At 41.6% G+C, this 23,224-nt stretch overlaps 1 protein-coding gene across 1 annotated transcript; it reads right to left on the minus strand.

Moving 5' to 3' along the window:
- Positions 1–3,061: 3,061 nt before the first annotated feature.
- LOC133096338 (retinitis pigmentosa 9 protein-like) lies at positions 3,062–21,780 on the minus strand. Its single transcript, XM_061197897.1, has 6 exons — positions 21,563–21,780; positions 19,168–19,198; positions 17,897–18,026; positions 11,148–11,239; positions 7,426–7,487; positions 3,062–6,426 (listed from the first exon to the last, which is right to left on the minus strand). The coding sequence occupies exons 1-6, from the start codon at positions 21,712–21,714 to the stop codon at positions 6,231–6,233; spliced, it is 663 nt and encodes a 220-aa protein (XP_061053880.1). The 5' UTR covers positions 21,715–21,780; the 3' UTR covers positions 3,062–6,230.
- Between the last annotated feature and the right edge of the window lie 1,444 nt (positions 21,781–23,224).

Below are 23,224 nucleotides of genomic sequence, written 5' to 3' on the forward strand. Positions count from 1 at the left end.
GAACTAAGATCCTGCAAGCCGCACAGTGCAGCCGGAAAAAAAAGTCTGACTGAGTCGTCCTGTGAAGAAGATAATGGGAACTTCAGTTTACTCCAGGTTACACAGTCAAGATTTTAATTTCCAGGCTGAAGCCTCTCTTCTATAAATTGTCTATTATTTTTGCCAATGATATTTTTTGCTGCCAAGAACTACAGAATGATATAGAATAGTATCATGAAAAACAGGTCAATTTCTTGAAAGATGTGTTTTTGATTTATTTTTTCCTTTTGGTTTTTAAGCAATTTGGATTATTTAATATATGAATCACTTCTTCCCTCAGGTAACTGTGAGAGATCAAAAACCAAGTTCCCCTACAAAGTAACAGAGATTCGAGGCAGATGCTATAAAGTTTAGGAAGTACCCAGCAGCTCTAGAGGTTAGTATCTGTCCTGTGTCCAGTTCGTCTTATGATTTGCTTTTTGGACTTTATTTGTTTGGGGTTTCCTACTTGGTGCCTAGTCTGCCCTTCAAAGCTAACACTGCTTATGGGCAATGACAAACGGCAGAGTTCTACCCAGGTAACAGACATACCTTGTAAAGAAGGCCCTACCTGACAAGATTAAAGCCAAAACCTTTCAATTCTGTGGAATGTTATTTTTAAGCTGGCTTTCACACTTAACTCCCGATCTGTTAATGGTAGTATGTAGTGGGTTAAAATGGGATTTTGTAAGTGATCCTGGCAGTTTCACTCTTAGTGTCCCAACTTAGAGCTGGGTACTGGAAGCTTAGCATCTCCCTTAAGGGGCAGTAGCTTGACAGGCTTCCCTACACAGAGTCTTGGCATTGGGTAACCCTGCCTCACCTCAACCCCTGGTCCTGGAGCAGTGGCTTGATGGCTCCTTAAAGGCCATTTCTGCCCTGCAGTCATCATAAAGGGAAGACTGATAACTAAGCTCAGGCAAAATGTCAAGACCTTTGGCTTTATCCTAAAAATGGAAACTAAAGATATTGGTAATGATTCTCTGTATAACATCTTGAGTCTGTTACACACCAATTTAAGGAAATGTATTCCATTGTTATTTCATAGGAAATAAATTGCTGAGTTCCAGCTTCAAAGAAGAGCTAAATATTGCATCATATCATGTCTCTCTTGACTGAACTATTAAAGCATTGTATCAAAAAACAAGAGAATGTGACATTGTAAAGCCTTTGGAAATATAAGTTGTAAAACAGCAAATAAATTGAATTGCAAAAGTGTGTGATTCTTAAGCATTTTCTTCTCCTCTCAAAATGGCCACATCACTCATGACAGCACCAGCTGTCATGAATAGTTTTGTCTTGTAATCTCCAAGGACCTTTAGATAAGGAGAAAAGGATGGTGGATTTGAGGACAAAATAAAAAGATTAAGCATTCCCCACAAAGAGGAACCATCTTCAAGACAGAAAGGATGCCAACTCATTGTTTATAAATGAAGGCCAGGAACATAGTAGGTCCACTGATGGATATTTCCAGTGGTGGCCTGTAGAATCATATGTTTTATGCTTTCAACTAGTGTAGACTCCTAGGAATAAAGGAAGCTTTAGGAAACAAAAGATCTTTATACTAAGAACCTAGGAGGTCAATTTGTAGAACCAATCTCCCAATAAATGGTGCAGGTTAGGTCTGTGACTATGTGCTAAAAAGATTTTTATGTGATTGGAGGCTCTCCCACGGTTATTTGAAAGAACAGAGCATATGTGAGAGGATGGGGGTGCCTCCAAGAAAGGCTTTCTGGGTGATAGTATGGACAGTATTTTGATACATATCAATGTGTCCACTCAATGCTGCTTCTAAGTAACCCTGTGATGAAAATGTCCTATAGAAAAATGTCCTTTAACTCCCTGTATTAACCAAGTATCCCTCAAAATGGATTAAGGAAATGGTAAAAAGTGATTAAGCGCTACATTTTTTCAGATGAGAAGCAAAAGATGATAGTGTTTCCAAGGCCGGTCTTATGAGACCTATGACTTTATCTAACCCCTACTTAAAGATTTTGTTTAGATACTCCAGGAAAACACCTCTCACCCCTATCCCCACCCAAGGCTGGATTATGTGACACTCCTATGTGTTCTAGTAGCACCTGTGTCTTAACTTTCATAGCCCATTTCATGACATGACAGATGAGACTTGTAACATTCTTACCCTCATCAAAGGAGACCATATATTCATTCCTTAGGGCCACGGATTAGTGTAGCCAATGCAGTATCCCCATGGAAGAGTATAGAGCCTGGGACATCATATATATTCAGGTATTTGTGAATGAATGGCTTAGTGTTAATTAGATTAACAAATTGGGCCTTGTGGGTTGGACTCTAGAAGGTGGGGAAACTGGTAATGCCAGTATATGGAAGAGGAAGCACAAAGACAGAGGAGAGTACCAATGAACATTTTCCTGTTCCGTAATCCTTCCCAAAGTCTCGCCTTTATCCTAGAGGGGAGATGAAAAGCCAAATATAAATTTGGAAAATGGAGTCTAAAATGAACGATAATTCCTGACCACACCTACCCTTCTTCTTCCCTGCCACCTTACCTCTGTGGCAGGTTAAGTTCCTTAGGACCAGACTCTGAGATGGAGATTTGGGTGCAAGAAATTTAATGGGGAGTGCTTTAGGGAATAACATCTCTGAGGGGACAAAGAAAGCATGATTAAGCAGGAGTTTGGGTGTGATGCAGGCACAACAAAGGCCTTGGCCAATCCCACTGAGAGCTCATGAGCTGTAATGACCCTGCAGAATTGTCCCAGTTGGGGCAAGAGGCTACATCTTACACCCCTGCATAGACCAGTCACTGTGATGCAGGATGCCCCTGGAAATGAGGTGTGGCCTTGGACAGGGTAGCTCTCTTCAAGAAAGAACAACCAGTCCCTGGAAAGGGGAGGTCATCTGCAACTGTTAACTGAAGTCAGCTGTTAACCAGCAGTTGGGAGAATAAATACTTCAGTCCTGAAGTCAGGCGTAGGGGTTAGGAGGCAAATACAAGTGGCACAATACAGCATCCACTACAACTTCCAAATCGTGTTCCAACTGGAAAATGTAACCATACTTTTAATAAATTCCCATTGAACACCACCATGCATGACACATTGTGTTAGAAGGTGAGACTACAGCATGAAACAAGATGGTCTCTGCCCTCACGAATTTTCCAGATGTGGGCAGGAACTAATTACCACAAATGTAGTGGCTTAAAGCAATATCCATCAACTTCCGGTCTCTGGTCTGGCATGTAAAGAGATTAGAAGTCTTCACTCTGTCCTAACAAGTAAAAAACCGAACAAACTAATCATCAAATCTTCTTAAATCTATCAGAGAATTGAGGTCACAGGGCAAACCGCTGACCCAAAAATTGGAGAGATGGGCAGATATAGAGTCAAAACTTACTGGAGCAGAAACCTCTGTGGGAACCACTGTCATACTTTGCTACCTGCCAGAAAAAAAACTCTGGTTTTAAAATTTTCATGCGAGGGCTTCCCTGGTGGCACAGTGGTTAAGAATCCGCCTGCCAATGCAGGGGACACGGGTTCGAGCCCTGGTCCAGGAAGATCCCACGTGCCGCGGAGCAACTAAGCCCATGTGCCACAACTACTGAGCCTGCGCTCTAGAGCCCGCAAGCCACAACTGAGCCCACATGCCACAACTACTGAAGCCCGCGTGCCTAGAGCCTGTGCTCCACAACAAGAGAAGCCACGGCACCACAACAGAGTAGCCCCCGCTCGCCGCAACTAGAGAAAGCCCACACACAGCAACAAAGACCCAACGCAGCCAAAAATAAATAAAAATAAAACAAATAAATTAAAAAAAGAAAAATCTCATGTGATTTGGTTCAGATCACCCAAACAGTCACCCTTAAAAGGCCAAACTATCTTTTAACATAATCTAATCATGGGAGTAAAATCCCTTAAAGTAACAGTTCTACAGGTTTGGGTAGGAAACCTTGGGGTTGTTTTACAATTTCGCCTACCACAACCATGATGGCAGGCTGTTAAGATACCTTGGTAAAGGGAGGTCTGGTGGCTTCTTTTGACTTCCTTAATAGTAGAGTACTGAGTTTGAGGAAAGAGGTTATAGGATGAAGGAATTTGATTGACAGCTTTATGGGCTCTGCAGTCTGGGAATCAGAACAGAGGAGGAGGAGTTTGGTTTGAGGTTCTTTTGGGTAAGCTGGGCAGAAAAACCACAGGTCAAGGGAGATAACAGGTTTAACTGATGGACCACAGAATGTAGGCCGGAAATAGAAGACAGAGAAACCTGGAGTGAGGGAGAAGGGACAGGAATTAACTTGCAGGGGCTACAGTGGATGGAGAGATTCCCGTTAAAGCAGAAAGTGGAGAAAGGCTTTAGTAAGAGGTTAAACATTTAGATCAGCGGTTCTTCAAATCTGTTCCCCAAACTGACAGCATCAGCATCATTTGGGAACTTGTTAGAAATGCAAATTCCACAGTCCATTCCAGAATTAGTACAATAAATCAGAAATTCTGAAACTAGGAGTAGGGCATGGGCATCTGTTTTAACAAGCACTCCAGGTCATTTTGATGCACCGTAAGCTCAAGAATCATTGATATTATTCTTCCATATTGTAATAGAATATGTTTATCATGAATGGGACTCTAGCAGGAGAAAGAAAATTCCTGGAACGAGAATTTTCTGCTGCATGCTGAGCTAGAAATGCCAAGGGTAAGTGTAAGGCACTGCTTGAATTAACTGGGCTTAGGGTTTTCAGGAAGAGCAGGTCCTGGGCCATTCCAGCCAATTGTGTTATTGAGATAAACTTTCCAAGGCCAAGACTAGGAGCAGTTACTGAGGAGAATTGGGAAGGAGTCAGCCTGGCCCACATTGGTTATTCTTTAAAGAGGGGGGAATCCAATCCCTAGGAAAAAAGGCAGGCAGTGGGAACAGTGAGTTCCTGGGACCCTGAGTGATGAAAACAGCAAGAGACCCTAGTGGAGAGGGAAGGACACTTGCTCATGAGCAAAATCTGGCTCCACTTTGGCTCAGCAAGAACAGACGCCCTCTCCTAGCTGCAGGCACCATCCCAACCTGCTGAGCTGCCTCAGCTCCAGCAGTCAAAGCCAGAAGTTCTCGTGTAGGCTGTGCTTAGCCAACAGGATGAGGATATATTTGGGGATGTGGGTAGCTGACTCAGTACAGTAATTCCTATATCCTTGTAAGTTTTCTGAATCAATTATTCTGGGAATAATAATAATCATGGGACAATGGCAGTAAGTGCTAAGGAAGATAAAGACAATGATTGTTCATTGTTATTATAGGATAGCCTTTCCCCCTAAAAAACTCAACCAAACATAACAGGGATTTACGATCTCAAGACTTCTGTGTGCAGCAAAGACCAACATACTTTACACTGTTGATTTAAAAAATGAAAAAAACAATGCAGACAAATGTGTGTGGTATGCTAGTATTTGTGTTAAAAAAGAGAAAAAACATTTGCTTGTGATATACAAAACATTTCTGTATGACTTCACAAGAAACTGGTAAAATGGATAGCCATTGGGAAAGGGAACTCAATAGCTGGGGAAGAGAAGAGGAAAGTTTTTCATGATTAAACCTTATATACCTTTTATAATTTTTTTTTGACCACACGTCGTGGCTTGTAGGATCTCAGTTCCCTGACCAGGGATTGAACCCGGGCCGTGGCAGTGAAAGGGCCGAGTCCTAACCACTGGACAGCCAAGGAATTCCCGTTATATACCTTTTAAATTTGGACCATATAAGTATATTATTATGATTCAAAAATAAATGAGTATTTTTTAAATAAATAAAATAATGAGCTTTTATCCTCAGCGACAGAGGAAAGTCAAGCCTGAAGTCTAAGGGCATTAAGTAGCCCCACCATGGAGGGTAGAAGCTGTGGCAGCACCTGGAAGAGCTTCCTCAGAGATTCCCTTAGTCTGGCCACCCTGCCAGAGGCATTTCTAAGGAATCAGGACTCACAGTGATCAGCAGGGAGGAGAACAATGAGAAAAGCTTTCCAGCCTGAAATCAGCTGCTGTCCAGAGCCGGCACCTGGCAAAATACAACTCACTCTCCTGGGGGTCACATCTTTACTGGAAGGTAGGTGAGAATTCACACCTGTGACACCAAATCTCCTCCTCTCTTGGTGTCTCTCTCTCCTATTGCTCTCTGATTCCACATTCCTTTGATCTTTGGCCACAGTGTTTGATTTTTGAGAAGAGAATGTTGAACAAGTCAAGCTCTTGTCATTCTGAGTCTGAACTCTCATTTGACTTGGAAGACTTATGCTTTCGTTTTTTCTTCTTTTTCTTTTCTTTCTTCTTTTTCTTATGCTTTTCTTTCTTCTTTTTCTTGTGTTTCTCTTTACATTCTGAGGAACTGGAGCTGCTCCCATCTTCATCTGATGTTGACTCCTCCAGTAACTGTTTTAACTGTTGTATCCTAAACACATAAGATTGACCAAAGAAACATGTTCAATGTAACTTAAAAAATTCTTTTAGATAAAAATATAAGAACAGTAGTGATGTCACAAATCATCACCTCATTAAAGACAGTACTTATTTTTATTTTTGCATGTTTTCCCCATTCTTGCCTACATCCACACCTATTTTACATGACTGTAACCAGTGTACGAGCCATTTTGTATTCTCAAGTTCATACTAGGCAATCTACCTCCTCAACAATTATAATTCAATATCACCAATTTGAAAAAAAAAAACTCTTGTTTTTTCACCCTATCTTTATTCATGTCTAAGAATAATTTTTAACAATAGCTCAAATCCTTAAAGCCGCTGGAGAAGATAAAGTAAACATACGAAAGAGAATCAATCATATAGCAGAACCAGATACCACAATGTGGGTTGCCAACATCAACTATCAGTGACATGAGTGGGCTGGGCGAAGCCCACTGCTTTTTTTTTTTTTTAATAAATTTTAATAACGGTTCTTTTTTTAATTTATTTATTTATTTATTTTTGGCTGCATTGGGTCTTCGTTGCTGCGCGCGGGCTTTCTCTAGTTGCAGAGAGAGGGGGCTACTCTTCATTGTGGTGCACGGGCTTCTCACTGCAGTGGCTTCTCTTGTTGCGGACCACGGGCTCTAGGCGCGCGAGCTTCAGTAGTTGTGGTGCACAGACTTAGTTGCTCTGCGGCATGTGGAATCTTCCTGGACCACGGATTGAACCCATGTCCCCTGCATCTTAACCACTGCGCCACCAGGGAAGTCCCAAAGCCCACTGCTTTAAGTTAACCCAAGTAGAACAGGCTGGCCTGCTCATTCCCCACATACTGGCCTTTTCAGGGATTACTCCTGCTCTCCTAACATTTCACAATTAAAATACCATATTTGTTAAACCATTTCTCTAATACTGGAATGGTTGTTTCCAACTTTATATAATTTCGGACTTTAAGAGGATATTGTTATCATCAGGACAACCTCACCTTACATCCTTTTCATGTCTTTTATTCTCTCGTATGATGTCATACATGGGATCTTCATGTGCCTTAAGGGTGAGAAAAGGTTAAGGTTGGGTTAGGCTTCATGGGTTGTTAGTTAATTAAACATTAAATCCCTGTTACTAAAAGCCAGTTATTCTTTTCCAGTTTGGTTGTTCAAACGTTCTAATCCTTCCTAAGGGTCACCAGAACTGCAAACTCCCTGAAGCTATGAAAAGCATTTTCCAATTAGAAACATACAGAAGGGAATTCCCCAGTGGTTAGGACTCCAGGCTTTCACTGCAGAGGGCCTGGGTTCAATCCCTGATCAGGGAACTAGGATCCCACAAGCCACGCAGAGTGGTCAAAAAAAGAGGGACTTCCCTGGTGGTCTGGTGGGCAAGACTCCACACTCCCAATTCAGGGAGCCCGGGTTCAATCCCTGGTCGGGGCACTAGATCCCACGTGCATGCCGCAACTAAGAGTCCGCGTGCTGCAACAAAAGATCCTGCACGCCACAACTAAAGATCCCGCACGCCGCAACGAAGATCCCGTGTGCCGCAACTAAGACCCAGCGCAGCCTAAATAAATAAATAAATAAATAAGTATTTTTAAAAAGAGAAAAATACAGTATATAATTTAAATATCCTTTATAAAGAAATAAACCATGGCAGAATCATGAAAAACTATTCAAGGAAGAAATATTGAGGCAATTCTCTTTGTTCTATGTGGATACATGACCAAGAAATAGTATTAAGAAAAACAAGTGAATTATAAAATTATATATAACAATGAAACATTTATAGGTATGCAAAAATATATAAATATCCCAAACAAAGTCTGGAAGTATACTGGAGGTATAGATAATTGTAAATGATTTGAATTTCTTAAAAGAACACGTATGGGAAATGTTATGGTATGTGAATTATCTCATTTTAAAAAAGAATAAATGTTTATTACAGAAATTTTAGATATTATCAGAAAATTAAGTTTTTAAAAAATATCTACTACTTCACTACCCAGGGATAACAGTAATACTAACATTCGGTCTCTCTTTTTCTTTTTCTTTTTTTTTTTTGGCTGTGCCACGCAGCTTGTGGAATCTTAGTTCCCTGTCCAGGAATTGAACCTGCACCCATCGCAATGAGAGTGCCGAGTCCTAACCACTGGACCACCAGGGAATTCCCTGGCCTCTCTTTTTATTTATTGGACACATTGGGTCTTTTTTTTTTTTTTTTAAATTTATTTTTGGCTGCATCGGGTCTTCGTTGCTGCTTTCTCTAGTTGTGGCGAGCGGGGGCTACTCTTCACTGCGGTGCACGGGCTCTAGGCACTCGGGCTTCAGTAGTTGTGGCTCGCGGGCTCTAGAGCACAGGCTCAGTAGTTGTGGCGCACGGGCTTAGCTGCTCCGCGGCATGTGGGATCTTCCCGGACCAGGGATTGAACCCGTGTCCCCTGCATTGGCAGGCGGATTCTTAAGCACTGTGCCACCAGGGAAGTCCCGCATTGGCTCTTAGTTGCGGCACACAAGATCTTCGTTGAAGTATGCGGGATTTTCAGTTGCGGCATGCAGGATCTTTCGTTGTGGTGCATGGGCTTCTCTCTAGTGGTGGTGTGCAGGTTTTTCTCTCTCTAGTTGAGGCGTGTGGGCTCAGTAGTTGCAGTGCGCAGGCTTAGTTGCCCTGCGGCATGTGGGATCTTAGCTCCACGACCAGGGATCAAACCCATGTCCCCTGCATTGGAAGGCGGATTCTTTACCACTGGACCACCAGGGAAGTCCCTGGTCTCTCTTTTTAAATCATTATTCATAATTTATGAAAAATTATAATCATACCATTTATATATAAAACTCTACTACTTTTCACTTATGTTTTCATAAACATTTTCCCATGATATTACACATTCTTCTAAAACACAATTCCTAATGGCTAAATAATTTCTGTTACAGTAATTTATGTTGATATGTTGGACTATTAAGGTGTTTCCTATTTTTCTTTAGCTCCCATTTTTCTAACCATATAAATAATAATGAAAGCTATCCTTATACATACATAAACAGTTGTGTATATATTAATGTTCTCTTACATCCTTAAGGTAAATTAAAGTGGGATTTCTGAGTCAAAATGAGTATGTTTAAAGTTTTTGAGATTTATCACCAAACTATGTTCTATAGTATCTGTAAAAATTGTCATTCCACCTAAAAGTAGAATGATTGATCCAAAATAAGTTATTTCAGATTATTAAAATGAAAACACAACATCTTAAAATGTGTTAAAAACTGGAGAATGGGGCTTCCCTGGTGACGCAGTGGTTAAGAATCCACCTGCCAACACAGGAGACACGGGTTCGATGCCTGGTCTGGGAAGATCCCACATGCCGCAGAGCAACTAAGCCCACGCACCACAGTTACTAAGCCTGCACTCGAGAGCCCGTGAGCCACAACTACTGAGGCTGCATGCTGCAACTACTGAAGCCCGTGTGCCTAGAGCCTGTGCTCTGCAACAAAGAGAAGCCACCGCAATAAGAAGCCTGCACACCACAATGAAGAGTAGCCCCCTGCTCACTGCATCTAGCGAAAGCCTGTGCACAGCAATGAAGACCTAACGCAGCCAAAAAATAAAATTAAAAAACAAAACAAAACAAAACAAAAACTGGAGAATGTTGACTCCAGTTTGATATATGTTGATAACCTCAGTACATCCAGACAGCTACATATTTCACTTGACAGAAGCAATTACTGAATGGAGAATTTACACCCCTGGGAAGTGACTCTGTTAAAATAAGGTGAGGAAATGATAATACTACTGTCATGTAAAGAGCAAATATAATTTATATATACACTTCTAGCTTATAGTTTAAAGACATATAATCTTCAGGTAAAGCCTGGAAAACTAAAACCCTCATTTTAGTTATGAAACATGATTTTTTTATACAATAAGTTAAAAAAAAGTGATTGAATAAATAACAATGTCTGCTTCAGAAAAAAAATCACTATTCCCAAGGTATAACACCTTAATAAGTTTACAAATAACACCTTAATAAGAAGTTTTTTGTTAAGAACTAATCTGTCACACAAATGTACAGGCATGCCTCATTTTACTGCACTTCACTTTACTGCACTTGGCAGATACTACGTTTTTTACAAGTTGAAGGTTTGTGGCAACTCTGTGTTGAGCAAGTATATCAGCATCATTTTTCCAACAGTATTTGCTTACACCATGTCACTGTGTCACATTTTGGTAATTCTCACAATATTTCAAACTTTTCATTATTATTACATTTGTTAGGGCGATCTGTGATCAGTGATCTTTGATGTTAGTACTACAACTCTCTGAAGGCTCAGATGATGGTTAGCGTTTTTTAGCAAGAAAATATTTTAAATTAAGTTATGTAATTTGTTTTTTTAGACAGAATGCTATTGCATACTTAACAGAATACAGTACAGAGTAAACATGACTTTTATATGTGTTGGGAAATTTAAAAATTCATGTCATTCACTATATTGTGATATTTGCTTTATTGAGGTTCTAGATATTGCTAGAACCAAACCTGCAACATCTCTGAGGTATGCCTGTAATTTAACACAAATGTAGCTAACACCACATACTTTGGCCAAATGACTTCTGGGAATGTATTTTGTGTGAATTTGCAGTTCACTGTTAGTACCTAATCATCTGATATTCACTATCTCTGATAAATGTAAATTGATATGGTAGGGTTCTACTTACTACTATGAACTGTTCTAACTTTTGGTTGCCTTTGAGGAAAAAAGGGCATTCTTTGTCGCCTGTTCGGTGACCATATCGTTTACAGCGCCAACCTGAAAACAAAGAAAAGAGGAAATATTTCTGTAAGATAACACAGTTTCCTTTAATGAAGACAAAGGATCAGTAGATCATATTAGTTTTTCTTCATTAAACTCCAATTCTAAAAGCAAATGCAATCAGTGAATGAACCATGTAAGATCCTAAAAAACAAAGGGAAACTACAGATCTTCCTTGAGTTATGATGGGGTTACATCCCAATAAACCCATCATAAGTTGAAAATACTGTAAGTTGAAAATGCACTTAATACACCTAACCTACTGAACATCATAGCTTAGCCTAGCCTACCTTAAATGCACTCAGAACACCTACATTAGCCTACAATTGGGCAAAATCATCTAACACAAAGCCTGTTTTGTAATAAAGTGTTGAATTTCTCATGTAATTTATTGAATACTGTACTGAAAGTGAAAAACAAAATGGTTGTATGGGCAGATAATTTTGAGAGCTGGATCTCAGGAAACCATTGAAAAACAATGAAGTTTGGGGGTTCTCTGTTGACTGCCTCTGAGCTGTCCCTGTCTTTATCTCTCCCAACATTTAAAGTTCAGGAAAGGAGGATAACACTCCTTCAAACCAATGTCTTTCTTTGTGTTCAAAACCCTCTTACCTTTAAAGGAAAGGTGATCCTTACTATTCAAAATGTGGTCCATTCACAAGCAAAATCAACAACACATGGGAGATTGGTAGAAATGCACAGTATTAGGCCTATCCCAGAAACACTGACACATACTTGGAGTTCAAAAGACTTAGTGGTGATGTGTAGACATATTAAAGTTTGAGAACCACTGTTCTAGATAGTACTACAATCACTAAAATCAATGAAAGTATGCATATGTATATATATATATATATCTTGTTTGGAATGAGTCCAAATTTTGTGGTGCCTGAGCTTAAATTATTTGGTGGGGGTGGGGATGGAAGGGACTCTTCAGGAAAAACAAAAATCTTGCCTTGTCAAATTTTACAAAATCATATGACCATAATCAACACATCACTATGGTCCCTGCAGGTCTTTGAAAGACACAAGTGAGGGGCCCTGAAACTTAAGCTTCATTTACTTCTTGGTAAAACTGGATCTGGTCCCAACCCAAACTTTTATTTTCCAAGTCAATGCAAATAACTATAAAATACTAAGTGAAATGCAACTAACCACCTCATCAAACAGAGCAGTGGTTTTCAAACTTTAAAAAAAAGCCACAGACTTCTGGGTAAAGATGACAGACTAAACACATTCGTCTCCTTTCATTTCCTTCCTGATATTCTATAAAAATGACAATGAAGAGAATTCTTTTCAAAAGGAATAATCCAGTAAGTATTTCAAGAAGGGCCAAGTAACAACCTCCATAAATCTGTTCCTCCATAGAAGCACTGGAAATAGTTGCAAATTTTTCCAAATCAAGTTATCTGAAACCTTGAAAATTAACCAAAGGCTTGCCACAATCTAAAGAGTATGAATTAAAAAAACCCTACTTAGCCTTGGTAAGAACAGCAGGATTTCTGGCGTTTTAACTGGGCTTACTCCCAACCCCTACTTCCACAACAGTCTTAAAAACAAGCAGCCATGCAACCATGACAGCTGTGAAAAGCAGCAGTGTCACACCCACTGAAGAGGGAAGACTGGATTTTGAGCACCTCAAAAAGCCCTGACTTCAGAGCACAGAGCCATGCTGGCAGGGTATTGTTGCTATCTGACTAGTCATGTAGTTTGCTCTACAGAAAAAGCCCTACCCCAGGATATTTGTCAAAAATAGTCACTTGCAATTGTTTAACATCACAGCTTATTATGGCTGTGATATCACTGGGTAAACAAGAGCCCAGCCAAAAGTTTAAAAGGAAGATCTGGGGAATGAGATGTCCATAGAGGGCTCTCAAAAATTCTGACATAATTCTGGGAAGCTAGAAGACTATACACATGTGTAAGGCTGTGTGCATGCATAGTAAGGGCCTGAGAAGGCCTTTTTTTTCACTTCTGACTCACTGTTAAGGCTCTGTGCAAGCAGGCACTAAAGGCTAAGGCAGACATGTAAACCAAACCACATGAGCATTTGAGGCTTGTCTTAACACACACATATAACCTCTTGGCAAAGGGGAGAAGGCTTCTTAGATCAATGCATTTAAGGAAATCTCTGTTGTATTATTAGCTGACCTCTAAGCTAACAGAGGAGACTTCAGTGGCCATACACTACAGGGAGTACAGACTTACAGAATTAGTCCAGGAAAGTCACTAAAAATACAAAAAGGAACCATAAAACCTGGGTAGAAGGGAGAATCTGATTTCCAGACCACCTTATATTATCTAAAATGGGCAGTTTTCACCAAAAAATTGCAAAACACACAAAGCAACAGCAAGTCCAGATACTGGACTTACTAGACAGAGACTTTAAATAAGCTATTATAAATAAGTTCAAAGAACTAAAGGAAGTTATGTCTAAAGAATTAAAGAAAAATATGAAAGTGATGTCATAACAGATGGAGATTACTAATAAAGGGATACAAATTATAAAAATTAATAAAAAAGAAATTCTGGAGTTGAAAAGCACAATAATCAAACAGAAAAATTAACTGGAAGTTCTTAACAGCAGATTTAAGATGGCAGAACAAAGAATAAGCAAACCTGAAGATAGGTAACAACTGAAATTATCCAGTCTGAGGAACAGAAAGAAAAAAGAATGAAGAAAACTGGCCAGAGTCTCAGAGACCTGTGGGATACCATCAAGATTCACAGCATACGCATAAAGAGAATCTCAGAAAGAAAGGAGTGCTAGAGAGTGTAGAATGTTTGAAAAAATAATAGCCAAAAACTTCCCCAATTTGATGAAAAACATTAATCTACAAATCCACGAAGCTCAATGAACTCCAAGTAGAATGAGTTCAAAGAGATCCATCATAGGCAAACTGTTAAAAAGCCAAAGATAACAAGAAAATTTTAAAAGCAATGAAAGAAAAACTACTCATCACATATAAGCAATCCTCAATGAGATTATCAGATGACTTCTTATCACAAACCATGGAGACAAGAAGACAGTAGAATAACATATTCAAAGTGCTGAAAGACTATTAAGCAAGAATTCTATAGCCAGCAAAATTATCCTTCAGAAATAAAAGGGAACTTAAAGTTCAGATAAACAAAATCTGAAAATTTATTGCTAATGGACTTGCCCTACAAAAAATAACAAAGCTGAAATGATGAAAGAATACTAGGCAGTTACTCAAATCCACATGAAATACACAGCACCAGTAAAGGTAACTACATACATAATTATAAAAGACAGTATAAATAATTCTTTGTAATTCTTTTATTCTATCTCATTTTAAAACAACTACATAGAGAAATAATTATAAAACAGTGATGATGAGCTTATAATATATAAAAATAATTTGTATGACAATATTACCACAAAGGAGGGGGAGAGAATGGAGCTGTATAGGAACAAAGTTTCTGTATTCTATTGAAATTACATTAGCATTAATCTGAATGAAAATCAAAAGGCAGGTATTGGCAGAATGGATAAAAAAATGTTTTCCAAGTACAACAGACAAACTTTAGATTCAAAGACAAAATTAAATTGAAAGTAAGAGGATGAAAAGAGATACAAATAAAGCAGTGTTTACAGGAAATTTATAGCTTTAAATACCAATATTAGAAAAGAACAAAGATCTCAAATAAATAATCTAAAGTTCAGTTTAAAAATCTAACTGAAAGAGAGCTGGAGTGGCTATACTAATATTAGAGAAAACAGACTCAAAGGCAAAAATTGTTACAAGAGACAAATATTGACATTTTATAATGATATAAGGGTCAATCCATCAAGAGGATATAACACTTATAAACATATATGCACCTAACAACAGAGTTCCAAATAGATGCAGCAAAAATGGACAGAACTGAAGGGAAAACTAGACAATGCAACAATAATAGAGACTTCAATATTCCACAATGGATAAAACAACTAGAGAGAATATCAACAATGAAATAGAAGACTTCAACAATACTATAAACCAACTAGACCTCACAGATATCTGTAGAACATCTGACCACCCCAAAAGAGCAGAATACACACTTTTGAATCCCACATGGTACATTATCCAGAATAGAGCATAGGCTAGGCTATAAAACAAGAATTAATAAATTTAAAAGGATTCAAACCGGGACTTCCCTGGTGGCGCAGTGGTTAAGACTCCGTGCTCCCAATTCAGGCGGCCCGGGTTCGATCCCTGGTCAGGGAACTAGATCCCACATGCATGCCACAACTAAGGAGCCTGCAAGCTGCAACTAAGGAGCCCACGTGCTGCAACTAAGGAGCACACATGCCGCAACTAAAGGAGCTAGTGAGCCACAACTAAGGAGCCCACCTGCTGCAACTAAAACCCAGCACAACCAAATAAGTAAATATAATAAATACTTAAAAATAAAATAAAATAAGGATTCAAACCATACAAAGTATGTTTTCCAACCACAAAGAAGACAAATTAGAAAGCAATGATAGTAGGAAACTTCGGGAATCTACAAATATGTAGAAATTAAACAACACATTTCTAAACAACCCATGGGTCAAGGAAGAAATTTCAAGGAAAATTAGCAAGTATTTTGATTTGAATGAAAATTAAACATAACATATGAGATGCAGATAAAGCAGTGCTTAGAGGGAAATGTAGAGCTTTAAATGCCTATATTAGAAAAGAATGGGGCTTCCCTGGTGGCGCAGTGGTTGAGAATCTGCCTGCCAATGCAGGGGACATGGGTTCGAGCCCTGGTCTGGGAAGATCCCACATGCCGCGGAGCAACTAGGCCCGTGAGCCACAACTACTGAGCCTGCGCGTCTGGAGCCTGTGCTCCGCAACGAGAGGCCGCGATAGTGAGAGGCCCACGCACCGCGATGAAGAGTGGCCCCCGCTTGCTGCAACTAGAGAAAGCCCTCACACAGAAACGAAGACCCAACACAGCCAAAAATAAATATAAAACTAAATAAATAAATTAAAAAAAAAAAAGACCTAAAGAAGAAATACATGGCGAATATCTTTAAAAAAAAAAAAGAATGAAGCTCTCAAATCAATAATCTCAGGTTCAATTAAAAAATCCAGAAAACAAAGAGCGACCCAAACCAAAGGCAAGCAGAAGGAGGAAATAATAATAATGAACTACTGGCGTTACTGGCATGTGCTATGCCATAGATGAACCTCAAAAATACTATGCTTAAAGAAAGAAGCCGGGGGCTTCATGCGGCAATGAAGATCCCGCGTGTGGCAACGAAGATCCTGGGTGCTGCAACTAAGATCCAGCACAGCCAAATAAATAAATAAATATTTTTTTAAAATACTAAATGCTAAATGAAGAGCAGACACCATAAAATTGAATTCTAAGCCACCAGAGGGGAGAACGGAGAATCAGCATAATTTCTATTTGCAGAACCTCCAAAGAGCTTAGGAATTGAGCTCTGAGCACCAGATACCTCTGAAAGTAAAGGTAAAGGAGGAGCTGAAATAAGGAGGATTGATGAAAAGTCCAAGGGCAACTCTTACTAGCCCTGGTGGAAGGAAGTTTATTGTCTGAAAATGGTAAAGCACAGATCTCTGGCAAAATGACATCAGATACATGTGACGGCAAGGTGCCACAGTAAATATAGAAGATTACATGAACAAATAAAAAGTAAATGGCAAGATTTCCCAGCCTTCTTGCTCCAATCAGATCCCACAACACTAGCAGGTTGGCCTTCACCTTCCAGGGAGGAGCCTTCTTCTCTAGGAAAATATAACCCACCCCAAGAAGAAAAACCTACAGGTACTGACCTCACAAGTTCCCAATTGACAGGACTAGAAAGATCACCCTCCAGTGAAACTCAGCAAGCCCCACTCACACACTTAGAGCTCCTAATCCACTTTTTATCTCCCAATGATGAGCAATAACTGTGGTTGCCAGTCTCAAAGATGGACCCCAAAATCCCTGACTTCTAAAAAGCATGCCCTCATGTATTCCCTGCCACCCTGAATAAGGCTAACTGTTGTAACCTAGGTACTGGAAAAAGGATGATGTGTGAATGGAGGCAAAGAGACTGCAAATCGCTATTTTAATTATGTGCGTGAAGAATCTTTGTACAAACAAATGTCTTTAAAGGCAGCTGTATCCCTTTTTCAAACGCCGTCTTACGCTGGATGAAGGTGCTGCTGCTCTGGTGCGGTGGAGGGTTTGCACACAGAGCTCTACCTGTTCCAGACCCACCCTCTGTGGCCCAGAGCTCCTCTCAGGTTACCTGGATAAAACCTCAACACCTCTGATGAAGATGATTGACTGAGGCAAGACCCAAGGGACCACCCTCCAATGCATCCCTTGTCCTCCATGGCATTTCTACATGGAATATCCTTTCTGTTACAGGAATATTACTGAAGCGTATACTCCGCAGGCAGCTACGGCCCTGTGGAAGACCATTACCCTTACAGCCAGAAGCCCTGGAGTCAAAGCACTGCTCTGCCTCTTACCCCAGAACACTTAATAACATATGCAAGGCGGCTTCCTCATCTATACCACAAAGATCATGCCCTGACTTTAGCAGGGCTGTGGTGAGAATGAATTAAAAGAAGTGAACTTGTTTGTAAACGGTGGTCTATAACTTGCATGTATTGAGGGTGTTACTTGAAACCCTTCCACACTCACACTGCATGACTTTGACTTCTTTCCCCAGTGGCATCCAAAGCCCTTTGGTTGGTGCGTGGGCCAGAAATTCCCTGGCATGTTCATTGCCTGGGACATCTGGTATACAGTCTTCTGGCTTAGTCTCATCCTCCTGAAAAAGGAAACAGTGTGTAAGCTATGCGGCAAAAAAGCACCGGAACTCTCTCCCACCTGTTTGAGAACACAGCACTGCCTGGCTTTCTCATGGGCTAGAGATCCCAATGTCATCATGAATTACCCTCTGAAGAGCTAGAAAGAAAAACAAATCATAACTGACAGAAAAAACGGAAGTAACTATACTAGAAGAGCTAGCTATGCCACAAAAACAAAGTAGCTGTTCTTAGAGAAAAGTTACTAGTGTTTATATAGGATTGATCTGTGAGCTCCAAACTGATTCTAGATCACAAAAATTAGATTCTAAGATCACAAAAAGTTTTCTGCTAACTTAAAAGCTTTGTGGAATGAGGCAGAATATAGAGTTAAACAAGTGAGGTTTCCTGGAATAATAAGAACAATGTGTTAGAGTAAAATAGATTAGATCTTGAAGGCCACTGTCATGTTTATAATCTCATACATGCCATATTTGTGAGATGTATTTTCATTACCAAATAACTGCACTATATAATTAAGGTGCTTTTTTTTTACCTTATGATTTTTTCAAGTTTCCACGAATATTAAATTTAAAATGGAAGTATGTTTTCTAAAAATCCTTTTTTTAAGTTGAAAGTTACCAAACAGAAAAGGTTACTTTGGCCTTAAGTCCTCTAAGTCTCACTCCTGCAGAAAGACACTGACACTGTGGCCAGGGTGCTGGAGGAGGGACTCCTGCAACAGGTAGGGCTGGACTGGATAAGCTTCACGTCTCCTCAGAGTCCAGTGTTCTCTGAGCTGATGACATTCAAGAAATCAGCACTGGGAGGGTCAGAGAAGGAACATGGGGCAGGAGAGCTTTGAGAAGACAGTCACAAGTGAGACAGAAAGAATGGGAGTGAGCGCTGAGGAACACTCGGGGTGGGGGGGCCTGCAGTGGTTTCTTAGGGGACAGACACAAGGCTGATTAAATTTCTGCAAAGGCACAGGCTGTGACAAAGCCCAAAGTGCATGAACTGACTGCCATCTGCAGGGAAGACACAGAACTATCATAAAAGGAGGTTCAAACCTTATGCAGCTGTTTTTCATAACAAGTGACTGAGTCTGAGCACTGAGTCAAATCTGTCTCAGAGAAAAACCAAAAGTACAAACTTCACACTGACCTTGATAAGTCCAGGAGGAGGTTTTTCATAACTAGAAAGGAAGAAAACACTGGTCATCAACCATGTTCATAGGAACGTAACACATCTCAATCAGCAAAAGGCAACTGCAGACCAAAATGAAAAGGCTTTTTTTTTTTAGTAAAAACTTAAAACTACATTATAACTAAAACAATTAATAAAATATGCCGTCAGAAGTCCTATATAAATAAACTGATGCTATACCACATCCTGCTCGATGTAGAACTTAAATTCACTGAAATCATAACTTGGTGTCTTGGCACAGCGATTTTATTTTTGGAAGAAGGGAAAGCAAGAGATTGCAGGGAAAATGTGAGGTAAGAAGAGCCTTGAGGGCCTCCCTGGTGGCGCAGGGGTTAAGAATATGCCTGCCAATGCAGGGGACATGGGTTTGAGCGCTGGTCCAGGAAGATCCCACATGCCGCGGAGCAACTAAGCCCGTGCGCCACAACTACTGAGCCCGCGTGCCTAGAGCCTGTGCTCCGCAACAAGAGAAGCTACCGCAACGAGAAGCCCGCGCACCGCAACGAAGAGTAGCCCCTGCTCGCCGCAACTAAGACCCAACACAGCCAAAAAAAAAAAAAAAAAAGTTATAACAATGTTAACACTGACATTGATTAGGAAAGTTATTATGATGGAGCTATATTGGAAGGATGGAAACAAGAAGGGCAAGTAAGAGAACTAAATCTTTATCTACTATGACAAGAAGTTAACAGATGTCTAAAACTGTTGAGTCAACAAAAACAGTATAAGCATATAATTTAGAAATGTGCAGTTAAATCCAAGAAGTAAAAACTAAAAGAGTCTGCACATGGAAGGCTTGGCCTTGTTAGGAGGGAAGGGGATGGAGGGTTGTGCAGGTTACTCTGGGGGGTAAATGAGGAGTTGGGCAGCCCACCGCTATTTTTTGTAGCATTTTTAGTACTATTTGAGTTTTTAAGCTATATACAAGTATTACTCTGGTATGAATTAAACTTAATTAAAATCAAACAAAACCCTGAACTAGAAAAAGCAAATATGTCCATAGCCTAGCCAGTTTCAAATCTGTGAAACTGGAAAAATCCCACTGGTCTGAGAATCACACTCCTGAATTCTGCTGTAATTCTGTTGGCTAACCAGGTCAGTGGCTTAACCACTGAGCCTCCATTTTCTCATCTACAAAACGTTAGCAACTTTCTCTTGTCTGTGAAAAAGCTCTGTGAGCTACAAAATAAACATATAGTATTAACCACTACCTGGCATCCTACAGTTAAAGATACAGAGGGCTGGTGGGGCTAAGCCCTGCCTGAGCCCAGAGTGCCTTGAACGCGCCAGGACTGTGGATGCCAGCAACGCGGCACCTGTATCCAAACCACGGCCCACTGACGTGAGATTCAGCTCAAGAGCCACACTGAAAAGAGCAGGCCAGGCTCCAAGGAAGCATGCACTTTGTATCAAAGCTCCCAGAAGGTTAATGAGGGCCTTTCCTTACACGACCGTCTCAGCAATCATGAGAAGGTAGGTAATGAGAAGTGCCTAAAACAGAAATAATTCAGATAACTCAGTGAACACCAAACTTAGTAAAGTCAGACTTCTAAAGCTGATTACAGAACGACAGAAACACAGAAAAGAACCGCAAGGGTCATTAATCCAACCTTCCACCTGCTGTTTAAATCTCCTTTACAACCAACCCTTCTCTCAGGGGTTATCTGGACTCTCTCTAACCCCGGGTAGTTGGGGGAGTACAGTTGCCTCCTAGGTCAGGCCACGCTGACCAGCAAGAATCTATGACTCTGGTCCTAATTCTTCTTGTTGAGCTGGAACTGGCCTCTTTGTAGCTTCCACCCTTAACCCTGGTAAAAAAAAATCCTGGGGACGAGAGAGAAGTCCACGCTCTCTTCTACCTGACAGCTCCTCCCGCAGGGTCAGGGACCAGGCCCTCACGCCACGTTTATTCTTCCCTTCCTCACCGCGCACTCATGTTACGGGACTGGGCTTTTTCTTCCCTAGTTAACAGCACTAGATGAAAAGAATGGGGATTTTACCCAGTTCAGAGCGAGCCCCTTGAACTGAGAAACGGGAAAGGACCCAAGGGCGCAGCCGCACTTCTGTATTCAAATCCTGACCGACACCGACGTCGCCGCGCGAGGAATAAGACCGTCGTTTCCGGCGGGGAGGCATCCGCCCGCCGCCGCCTCGAGCGCCCGGGACGAGCCTGGGGAGGGAGCCTCCACCCTCCTCCTCCAACGGCTGGGAGTCCAGCGTCCCGCAGCCCGGGATCGAAACCCGCACCCGGCTCTCTGGGGTCCGACGGGCCCACCTGCCCACTCGCAGGTCTCCGACCCCGGGCCCCGACCCCATTCCTCGCATTAGTCGGGGGCGGGCGTGACGGACTCACAAGGACTCCAGGTGCTTGAGCTGCTGCAGCTGCTGCGCGTCGTGCCGCCGCCGCCTCTGCTCCTGGCGTCGCTGCAGCTCCTGCTCCGGAGGCTCCCGCGGCCGCCGCGCGCCCCCGGTCCCTGAGTCGTCGCGCCCGAGCCGGGACGACATTGCGGCCCCGCGCCGAGCCGCAAAGACCGCACTTCCTCCGCGCCGCGCCCGTCCGGCCCCGCAGCGCCCCCTCTCGCCGCCGCTCCGCGGCCTGCTGGGCCGGGCCCAACGTCCCGGCTGAGGCCGCCAGTGCCCCGCCTCCCGACAGGCCGGTCCGACTGCCTCCGCAAGTTCTTGCTCTGAGCGCCCGAACCGTGCTGCGGGGTCAGCGGGTGCCGCAGGCCGGAGCGCGCCCCCTGGCGGCGGCCAGGAGCCCCGGCGCTGAGGATGCTGCGGAGGGAGCCAGAGCTTTCCCTTGGTTGTCTTGAAGTATTCCCTCTTGAAGCCTTCAGGGATGTAAGCTGTTCAGTTGCATAGAAGCCACCATGCTAAGAGGAAGCCCAAGCTAACAAATGGGGAGAGATCACGTGAAGAGGCCCTGAGACAATAAAAAAAGGGATGTCAGGTCAGACCCCACTGCCTAACCACACCCCACCCCTGGTCAGACGACTCCTTGGTGCAAGCCAAAGATAAATCTTAAGGGGCTCACGTCAACCAAGAATTGTTCCTGTCCTGCTGGGGAGGCTTTGTTGCCGGCCAAGTTATGTGCTTAAAATAAAAGAAAAGAAGATGGAAGAAGGAAAAAAGAAAAAAGAAAAGACAACAAACATCTAACCACAACCAGTGACCTTATGGCATGCAAGCAAATAATCTGAAAACTTTAGTATATACTTATGTGCAGAAAGCAATTGTGTTGGATTTTTCTCACTTGCAGTTGAAAGAAGTCAACTCAAAGTCAGTTTGCCTAACATAGTGATTTGCTCTCTCAGCAAGAAGACCCAGGGATTGATAATTCCATTTTAGCAAGTATTAGTCAAAATTCTTTTGAAAACAACAATGGACCAAAATCCAAATCAAACTATTCTAAGAAAAAAAATTAAGTAATTTATGGGCTTACATATGTGAAATGTCGTGGGATGGAACTTCAGGAATGGCTGGATCTAGGTGCTGAAATGTTATAGTCAGCAATTTCTCAGCTTCACATTCCTTTGTATTGCTTCATTCTTTGCAGTTTCTCCCATTGTGGGGGCAAAGATGGCCACTGGAAGCCAAAGATGGCCAACAAATTAGCAGCCCCAGCTGGAAGAAACTTTGTTTCTCAGTTCCAATAAGAATTCCATGTATTATACTCATTGGCTTAGCAAGAGTCATGTATTTGTCATGGAAACAATCACTGTAGTCAAGGAGTTGCAGAACACTGACTGCTCATGCCTATGTTACATGTCCACCCTAAATCCGAGGGGTGGATCAGCTTTATCCAAGCCATATAGACTAAGAGAGGGGGAGGGGTTGTTCCTCAAAGCAAAATCCAGGTGCTATTAATGGAGGAAAAGAGAGAGAGAGAGACAGAGGAAGAAGAAGAAGAGGAAGAGGAGGAGGAGCAGGAGGAAGAGGAAGAGGAGGGGGAGGAGGAAGGGGAGGAGGAAGGAGAAGAGAAGAGCAATGCTGGGCAGGGAAAAATAACAGATGT

Source organism: Eubalaena glacialis, chromosome 8, assembly GCF_028564815.1.
Source record: "Eubalaena glacialis isolate mEubGla1 chromosome 8, mEubGla1.1.hap2.+ XY, whole genome shotgun sequence".
NCBI lineage: Eukaryota > Metazoa > Chordata > Mammalia > Artiodactyla > Balaenidae > Eubalaena > Eubalaena glacialis.

Coding starts and splice junctions, on each gene's coding strand:
- LOC133096338 (XM_061197897.1), bottom strand. CDS start 21,714: ATGTCGTCCCGGCTCGGGCGCGACGACTCAGGGACCGGGGGCGCGCGG. Junction 19,199..21,562: donor CTCAAGCACCTGGAGTCCTT/GTGAGTCCGTCA, acceptor CTTCCTTTCTAG/TTATGAAAAACCTCCTCCTG. Junction 6,427..7,425: donor AGACATGAAAAGGATGTAAG/GTGAGGTTGTCC, acceptor TTATGTGTTTAG/GATACAACAGTTAAAACAGT.